Source organism: Opisthorchis viverrini (assembly GCF_000715545.1).
Source record: "Opisthorchis viverrini unplaced genomic scaffold opera_v5_564, whole genome shotgun sequence".
NCBI classification, from domain to species: domain Eukaryota; kingdom Metazoa; phylum Platyhelminthes; class Trematoda; order Opisthorchiida; family Opisthorchiidae; genus Opisthorchis; species Opisthorchis viverrini.
The window spans coordinates 22,653-32,594 of record NW_008752227.1 but is presented as its reverse complement, the minus strand read 5'-3'; the positions used below and the strand labels follow the sequence as shown (position 1 = coordinate 32,594).

At 46.5% G+C, this 9,942-nt stretch overlaps 1 protein-coding gene across 1 annotated transcript in view; it reads left to right on the top strand.

Moving 5' to 3' along the window:
* Positions 1-5,871: 5,871 nt before the first annotated feature.
* T265_15517 (hypothetical protein) overlaps positions 5,872-9,942 on the top strand; it is a gene marked incomplete at both ends in the record, with an annotated part of 5,938 nt that continues 1,867 nt past the window's right edge. Inside the window, 5 exons of the mRNA XM_009178467.1 lie at positions 5,872-5,977; positions 6,019-6,222; positions 6,263-6,358; positions 6,402-6,495; positions 6,535-6,605. Coding sequence (XP_009176731.1) covers positions 5,875-5,977; positions 6,019-6,222; positions 6,263-6,358; positions 6,402-6,495; positions 6,535-6,605 — 568 coding nt within the window. The remainder of the gene's footprint in view (positions 5,978-6,018; positions 6,223-6,262; positions 6,359-6,401; positions 6,496-6,534; positions 6,606-9,942) is intronic.

Genomic DNA, 9,942 nt, shown 5'->3' with positions numbered 1-9,942 from the left:
TGCACTAATTCTTTTCCCATTTACTTTCCAGGCACAACTGTGGAACACATTTTTAATGATTCTGTTATCTGCTTGCAATCAGTCATAATAAAATTGTTTTCCTAAAATTGGTTTCATGTTTCCCGATAACTCAAGCGTCACGGCAACCAGGGCATCCAGGCCTTGAGTTGAAGACCAGTTTGCGTAGGTGAGAAAGGGGGGCGTAATTTTCTGATTTCGTCTATAGCCTCAGAGTGGTCCCGAAACATTCTAGGACAATATAGGGTCGCCTCTAACAGCATATGTCTAGCATTGTGTACAATAGCCCGGCAGTCTAACTGTGCCCGAGACACTTACTGCGCTTCATGGGTGTTTCACGTAACGGTGTTACTAGTTACGCAACCGACAAATATTATTTAATCCGAAGATTCTATGACAGGGGCGCACCATCTGTTGTTACACAGTATGTAGAGTCGCCAACGAAAACGGAACGAGTGATTCCAGCCAAATCTGAGTTTCAGGGTTCAAAAACTACAGTTGTGAAATAAGTTGCTGTTGCTTTAGGTATAACTGATATGTGTAGTCGGAAGCCGCGTCAGAAGGTTGTGGCATTAGTGGTATTCCATAACATATGAACGATGCTGATTGCAAGCAGCTAATACACCAGCGTCAGCTGCTAAATCTGGGCTATTCCGACTAATTACTTTTTGTTACTGCCAGTAATCCTAAATATCATCTTCCTTTGGAGATATAGTTGATCTTAGGAACAAAACGTAGGATTACACTCTTTACAACCAAGCTATCTAAAACTACGGAGAATCCCAAACTTTTGTGTTTATTGTATTTATAAATTTGTTGGCGATGTAAACTTTTTGAAGACACAACCGCTTTCTATGCTTCGTTTGAGAGGATCAATCATAAACCGCCAATCCGCCATGTTGCCACTTTTGAATGTTCCCGCCATCTAGGTATTAACCAATCAGAATGGGGATGACGCCGCAAGTCGCGTGATCGCCCGCCATGTTGCCACTTTTGAATGTTCCCGCCATCTAGGTATTAACCAATCAGAATGGGGATGACGCCGCAAGTCGCGTGATCGCCCGCCATGTTGCCACTTTTGAATGTTCCCGCCATCTAGGTATTAACCAATCAGAATGGGGATGACGCCGCAAGTCGCGTGATCGCCCGCCATGTTGCCACTTTTGAATGTTCCCGCCATCTAGGTATTAACCAATCAGAATGGGGATGACGCCGCAAGTCGCGTGATCGCCCGCCATGTTGCCACTTTTGAATGTTCCCGCCATCTAGGTATTAACCAATCAGAATGGGGATGACGCCGCAAGTCGCGTGATCGCCCGCCATGTTGCCACTTTTGAATGTTCCCGCCATCTAGGTATTAACCAATCAGAATGGGGATGACGCCGCAAGTCGCGTGATCGTGATCGCCTCTTCAGACGAACGTGCAACTTCGCCGGACATCATGTTTTTATATAATTCCATGTCCACGCACCCTCCGAGCTTCCTTAGTTGCTCACCATTTAGCCAGTGCACGTCCCACATAATTAACTATCACCGCAGCCATTCTTATCGACCGCATGCTCGATTTGAGTTGGCGACCGGCACATCATTGGAGGACACCATGTGATTAGGAGACTTGCTATTTCAAAAGTTACTGCTGCGTAAGAACAGCCTGTGGTCAGCACACATCTGAAGCAATCGTCAACCATTGTCGAGTCCAGTCCATGTCAAACACCGAATCCAGTCTCAAATGCGCCAAGCCTGCGCACCCGTGTATTCGGATTTCCGGCAAACACAGCGATATCCGAGCTTTTAGCCTGCCGCAACGAGGCATTCATGGCGTCATGAAACTTGTCTTCGATAGTGTTGGAGCTACAGTCATCTGGTTAGCTCAGTCACTACGCTTGAGTCCTGAATTTTTGTTTTGATACACAGCGCACATCAATTCCAAGTGAGTTTATCGTGAAAGCAAGAGCAACTTATCGACCTGCTTGTTTTAGAGTGCGGAGCTTGAAGGCAGCGAGGTAGACTGGGTTTCGAGGCTGATTGATAGATTCCGCGATGCTTGAGGATATCGGCACCGGATGGCGCACAGATGTTGATGGCAAAACCGATTCATGACGAACAGAACTATCGTTCCCAAGTGCTTGGCCTACAAGGGGAGAGTCGTTATTGGAGTAGGGAGAGGGGGAAGAAAAAAGTATGGGAGATAAAGAAGGGGAGCGTCAGCAGTGGCCTGTTTTCACTTATCCACCCTTCTGTACGCTGCAAGTAGTGATCCGGTTTATGTCACCACGCGACGGCCAATGTGGCATGAGTTTATTCGTATATGTGCAAGTCCTGGTTATTTTTGGGGTGTGATAGTAACAGGGTGCCCACACATAGACAGGAGGACGATTGGGGTCCTCAATCAAAGCCTTTGGCTCATAAGCACTACTGCAAGGCAGTGGTGTTTGAATAAAACCGTTCAGCTGAGTACCCTTTCGGTGCCTAACTGCTATGCTACCAGACGTAAGCACGAGGCCTGAGATACTGCCTGGTTGCCTGGGCCTAGACAGGGGAGTCGAGAGGCAGAGGTCGGGTTAGAACCACGAACCTTCCAGTCAGCAAATTCGTGCTCTGACCACTGAGCCATCTCGCGGTGTTTGCCTAGGAATGCAAGTACATCACCATTTTTACCGAACATGTCGCCACACATGTTCCAACCTCCAAACTGGGGGACCCGGAGACTGCTCTTCAGAGTGCTCTCTATTGACCAACCTGGTATGAGAGACTACGTGAGTGTCGCGTGGATACCCCCCAATATGGCTCAGTCGGTCGCCGAGGTACACAAACCGTCACACCACGGTAAGTTCCAGTTTCTTTGTGACGGATCACGTCGATCGCATATCTGCAGCTTTGGCAACCACCCACCATTCCTGTGCAATTTAGAGTTTCGACGCGCACAAGTGAATCCGGAGAAATACATTCTGGTTATTTCGCGGCATTCTATTCATTCACAGGCAATCTTGTAGACGTCGAGTGATACTGTTTTTACAAACACGCATGTCAGACCAACCGGTCGGTATTCCACTGGAGCTGTCTCACCCCATGTTTTGAATGTTGGACTGGTGACCGCAGAATTTTTTCGCAGTGGAGTTAGTCGCTCGTTAGTGAGATGGTATACACTCTCCAATAGTTTGATAATTAACTCAGCTGGCTGTTTCAACACTTGGGGTCCAGGTGATTTTGGGTTTAGGAGGCGCAGCTGAGAAGGTTCGAGGGTTTCTATGAGGTCGTAATCGTCGAACGAAGCAGCACCGTCGAAGAGGTTGAGGTTTCTTAACCCTATCTCCAGAGAGTGGACTAATCCGTACTGCTATGCGAAAACTGCTGTATTGTCTCGGTTATTCTCAGCTTCGCTATGTGGAGGGTGAATCTTTGGTATACCATTTCCGAGATGGCATGGGTCGAGATGGCTCAAGTGGTTAGAGCGCGAATTTACTGACCGGAAGGTCCGTGGTTCGAACCCGACCTCTGCCATTCGACTTCCCCTGTTTAGGCTTGGGCGACCTGGCAGTATCCCAGTCCTCGTGCTTCCTTCGTGTGGCATGGCGGCTAGGCACCGAAAGGGTGCTACAGCTGAACGATTATTATATTATATTATGCCATTTTCGAAGAGCGTGCGATGACATAAATACGTAGACTAGCGTCTAGTAAGTGACTTAGATTCAGTTATCAGGCTCTTCTCAAACGCCTGAAATTTAGCAACTTTCGTGTCGCTTCATCATTAGTGATACTAATAATAGTGGCAATAATGGACGTTCAGCCGGAACATCCTTTCGGTGTCTAGCCGCCATGCCATCCCAGGCAAGCATGGTGGCTGTAATACTGTCAGCTTGCCCAAGCCTAGACAGGAGCTGTTGAGATTCCGTAGTTGGTTTTGGAGCGCGGACATTTTGATCAGTAATTTTACGCCTGAATCACTGGTTAACCGATTTTGTTTTCGCACCGTCTTACGAGTCAATCAATTCAATTCAACAATTTATCAGCTATAAACCGTGTACCACAGCCACATTGATTTTAGCTGCTACAGTTTCGATCATCTGAAAACAGGACTGTGGGGCATACGATCAAGCCTTGGAGGCGAAGGCCTGTTCAGTTTGTTTGGAACTTTGGTAGCTACGCATTGAGGGCGATGGTTTTGATGCACGAGCACCACTGACTGCGCGATTGGGAGATTTCTGCCAATGCCATCAACCGTTGATGATTGGAGTCCCGGGGTCGCATTCAGGGAGGCAGTAGTTGCTGACCCGACCAAGTTTATTGGTTAGTGTTTTTGTGATTCGATGCCAGGTCATACACTGTCCACCTATCGATCGCTTCCACTCAGCGCAGGACTTGGCGAAAAGAGCCCTGCAAGACAGGAGATTTTCTTGCATGCGAAATACATGTCCTATCCGCCGTAACCTATGACACCTGAGTAAGTCACCTATCGCGGGAGAGTTCCTTCTTCCTAAGACCCTCTGGCGTACCTCAGCACTGCTAATCCGATGTTCCTACCAGACCTAGCCAATGCTTCGGAGACACTGATGGCCAAACACTGACATCTTTCGTATGTCCTCTGCCTGTAGGGGACACGTCTCTCATCCACCAAGCAGTATGGATCACACTACCGCAGTGCAAACTCTGCCGTTGTCAGAAACGTCACGTTGGTGCTGTAGGTGTCGGAGGTTGGAAAAAGTTGCGTGGTCTTTCCGATTCGAGAAATAATCTCATGTTCAGCCAGTCCACGTCGTTTGGCTTACCTGCAAGCATGAGTTATGGGTTTAATTTCACTCAGTCTTGTAGCAGCACTTTACGCTTTGCAGGTGTGAAGTGCGTGCCAAACCGTGCGGCAGAGTTATTTGGTTTGGCACATCGAATCATTGAGGCCCATTGGCGTGTAGACGGGGATTCCAGGGGCGAGCCAAACCGTCATATAGGAGCTGTATACTGCATTCTGTGTTCCTACGTGACGCCAACGCTGGCTGATTTTGACTCCAAACTAATCAAATTTGCTGTCCTTTCCATCCTGGTGGAGGGCAATTCCAGGACGTTACGAGTCTACCGTACACTTCGGTATACGTTCCACGCCTGAAGAGTGTAAAGTGCTCCTGCAAGATTGGGTGGGCGCAAACCCAAATATTATGTTTGCGGGTAAACTAATCAGCGTGGTGGATAAGTTAGTCTATTTGGACAGCCGCATAAGTCCCGGCGGTTTGGTGAAAGAACAGGTCGCTTCCTTCATTGGAAAGGCACTGGCAGCGTCTGCCAACCTCCGAAATTCGTGGCGTTGACGTAACGTCAGCTTGGCTGTCAAGGGTAGAATGTACAATGACACGGCCTCAGTTGTCCTACTTTATGGATCACAGGCGTAGCCACTTTGTCCAGAAGGAATCTAATGGCTCTCCATATTTGACGATTGGTGCCTCCGGAGGATTCTGTCCGAATTGATTGACTGGAAGGTCCGTCATCCAAACCAAACAACTGCATTTTGACTTGCTGTCTAGGCTTACTAGTAGCCCAGACTTAGTGATTCCTTCTGGTGGTATGACAGCTATGCACCGGGAGGGTGTTATGGATGGATGATTATTACTAATGTGTACAATACGGCCGAATTATTATCATATTTTTTTATAATGATAACCAGAACTGATAGGCATTTTGCAAAGTAATCGGCGTAAACAATGTGTCATCATAATAGTGCATTCAGGATTTGAGATCCACCACTGCTACATTGGCTGAGCTCTCTTTGTTTTCTTACAGCGTTCCCATAAATGGATGATTTCCTGAGGTTTTGAAGAGTTTCATGTATCCTCGACTGCATATCCTGTTCCCTGAAAGACAGTAGTCATCATGGATAATCTGATCGCTGATGTGTCAGACATCGATTTTGTGATCGAGACACAACTGGATAAACAGATTGGTCTTGGTTGTCTCCCGTTCTCAAATATGAACAGTATGTGCAGTTGGAAATTCTGAAAACCTTCACCTTTACAGAGTCCGGAGCCGGTGTGTGCAAATTCTTCATTATAAACCAGTGCACATTGAGTAACTTGTGTCCTTTACGGCACATTAAGGCGGACCGTACGGTGGTTTGTAAGCACTGGCTCCGTGGTCTGTGTAAAAAGGGTGATGACTGTGAATTTCTGCATGAATATGATATGACGAAAATGCCGGAATGTTACTTTTTCTCCAAGTTTGGTAACCATGTTGTTCACAACTCACGTTTATATCTAACTAGGCGAATGCATGAATAAAGAATGTCCCTTCCTACATATTGATCCTGCATCGAAAGTGCAGGATTGCCCATGGTATGATCGCGGTTTCTGTCGGAATGGTACGACCTGACTCCAACATTGATTAGCCCTCCTCTTCCCCAGGTCCCATGTGCCGCAACCGGCATGTCCGCCGAGTTGCCTGTAAAAACTATATTAACGGCCTGTGCTTGTTGGGAAAGAATTGTAAATACGCTCAGTGAGTCTGTTGACAAAATACGTACCAATTTTGTCCTAGTCCTATCTGGTGGCCTCTCCCAGGAAGCGATCAGGACTCACAAAAGAATCGGTGGATTTGTCATTACTGCAGTAAGTTGGCCTAAACCATTGGTGGTGGATCATAACCTTATTGGACTTTGCTGTCAAATGCTTCCGACTAAAGGTGAATGGCTTTCTTTCCATAACATTACTTGTTTCTGAGAACCCTGTGACAGCTCCCTACCGGCTTTACCGTTCTTGAGGCTCATTGCATAAGCCTAGTCCCCACGTTTCCATAGACTTTTACACCACTTATGAAGTATCATTTCGAAGTCACATTGTTTCTTGCTCAAGGGGGAATTGGGACATCTACGCCTTGAAAGCGTGGTGATGTCACTGATTGTGATTAGGCTATTTGTCAACATCAGTTTTGTGCATTGTACAGCTTCCATTTGGGCAATTGATAGTTGCTAACACGGCTGAGTTTACCTGTCGAAGTTATCATAGTTTGGTGTTCAATCATGGCCTACCCACCTTTTAGTCGTTTCCATTATGTACGTTGGTTAAAAGAGCTGGGCGAGACAGACTTGTCTGATATATCCAGCACGTGGTCTGATAATCGTGGCTTCCAAAAATTTCTGACACACCTCTGCATTGCTGATCCGAGGTATCCAACAGACCTTAGTAATTCTTTGGATAGTCGAATACTGAAAGTCCAAACTAATTTGTCATTTACGGAGACCTGAAATGATGTGAATGCCAGAGTCTATCGTGCGACTCCTCTGTAATTACCTCCGTGGTGATCCGTGGAGGTCGACCATCGCCCCAGACATCTGAGGGCTACTCATTCAGTTGTGCGCGTACTGTTGATTGTTTCTGACCAGCACAAGCGTTCACACCGCGTAACTTGACTGCCACCGATGGCTGATCAACTGTAGAACTTATTGGATCACGTGCTTATAGTTACTGCCTTAGAGACGCGGCTCAAGATTTTCGTTCCTCTCGAGACACTACTCGACTCGGATCACGCCATTTTGCGAAGATGTCTGACATATCGGATGTCTAGACATGCGTGAAGGTTCACTAACGATACTTAGAATGAATAAGTTGACGCGGTAAAATGGTTTGATGGAAATGAAAGTTAGTCATTTAGCCAAACGGGCTCATATCAGATTCACCAGCCCGCCAGCAGTTGCATATCTGGCATATCCGCGCAGAGAATCTGTGTTGTCATAAGAATGAGTCCAGTTCTGTAACTACTGTTGACAAGCCAATACGCAGCTAGCCGATCGGATTTGCTGATCAACTTTGGCAAACAAACCGCGCCTGCGCTCAATTGGACGTTCACAGACGTTTTGCATGGAGACGAATGCGGGGACGGAGGACGTCCTGCTCACAACAGAAAAAGCCGTTCCTAATTATCTGTGCGGTGAGCGCCAACTCTGAAACGATCACTAGGTTGTTTCTTCCGTAATTGTGCATTATTTTTGCCTACCAGGATAACAATCTGGGCGTCTGGTGACTGAAGCAGTTGTGGGAAATCGTCTTTCTCAGCTGGTGAACGAGTTCAGCAGTGGACAGTCGGGTCCGAAGGAACCTGTCCTCTGATGTGATCATTCCTCTCCAAAGGTTTTCTTTCTACAGGGGAATCGGAGATTTGTTGGCAACCTAACTACTTCGGTAATCAGACAAACATCTCTAACGTTTCATGACCCTCACAGAGGACCTCTAAATTATCAAGCCGTGGGAATTTTTGGCGGTTGATCAGATGACCGTTGATCTCTTCGACGAGCTTCGTAATTAGATACCGGTGCGTGGTTGAGTGGGTGATGCGATGGGTACGGAACCCATCCGAAAACAAGTGGGATTATAGAGCAAAATCGATTGGCCACGTGCCTAAACTCTATTCCCGAGACTCTATTACCTGCTCGAAATTTCTACGTCACCTCAATAGAATATGCTAGCAGGGGTAACCGACACGAACAGATTATATAGGAATGTCTATAGCTATAGAACTCTCTGGAATGCTTTTGGGTTTCAGTTTTATAGTATACTGCTGTGGGGCCGTCTTTGCTGACTATTGTTTGTCTCTTAGCAGGGACCAAATCCCCACACTTCAAGATCGTTGGAGTATAGCGTCTTGGTAACTGGAGAACAACTTACTGGTCGGCGTTTTCTACAGCGTGAAAAGTCTAAGGCGTGATTTTCCTTTACCGGACTTACGGTAGAATGTCGTAACATCTAGAAAGGTCGTAAACTTCGTGAAGGGTACCATTTCATGGTTTTGGTTACAGCCAATTCCTGCACAGCCTTCTCAACGCGTATTTTATTATTGGGCCCGCGTATTTTTCTCCCAACCTGACGAATTAGTCTTTAAGGGGTTTTAACTACCTGGTTCAATTCCGTCTATCTCGAGTGCTTCTTGTGGCTACTTGCTTCCTACTGAAACCATGGGGAAGTAATTCAGTTACCCATCTGATTAGCCACTCGTGGCTAGATGGTATAGGGCTCAACTGCTCAAAGAAAGGTTGTGGGTTCCAGCCTCCGTAGATCTTTGTGTTGGCTTATCCCAACAACAATGCAACACACGGCTTTTCAGCATGCGACCGTATAATATACATGCTAAGCTCTCGATTGAGGAACAGTTTCTCCCCATACGGGTTCTTGAATTTGGTAATTCATTGATTTACTTTCCAAGCATCTACTTAAGGAATTTAATTCACTGGATATATGTAGTCAAGCTGTGTACATAAGTCTTTTCTTGCGGATACTGACACTTCGTGAAAGTTTGTTTTGTTGGTTGGAAAGCCCGAACCATACGGACATAACCAGTAGGTGGCCTTGAGAACCTGGAACAGCATACGTTAGAGACAATGACAGACGTGATCTGTTCACCTAGTTAATGAGGTCTGTGCAGCTGTATTAATGTGTTCAATGTGCAGCTATCCGCCATCGCACTCTGGCTGAAATGAGACGCGCGTAACTCCAGCCTTAGTCTCCTACGTTGGTGAACATATACGAAGACTATCACGAGCGGAGCAGTTTGATTTGTCGTTTTAATCATGTAGGATGCGTTACTAAGCATACCCTTCCTCTTGAACTTTCGGTTGCCTCGGCTTGAATAGTTGAGTTTTCGAAAAATGCTTTGAGCAGCCGTTCACCCAACTTATGATCAATATTAGTTTTGCGAAATATCGTTCTGTGTAATGAAAGTCCACTTCGTTGATGCAATCAACAGCTTCACCTGGGTTGCACTTGATGTATGCCATGCTGGCGGATTTAGCCAGTGATACTCCATATTCTCGTCTGCACTGTTTAATCGCGGTGATTAACAGCTAGCGAGGGATTGTGCCATCGAAATGAAACCGACAGTTCTTTGGAGCCGATTAACTGACAGCACAGGAACTCGTGCTCTTCCGAATCTGTAGGTGAGTGTCAAGTTTCTTCG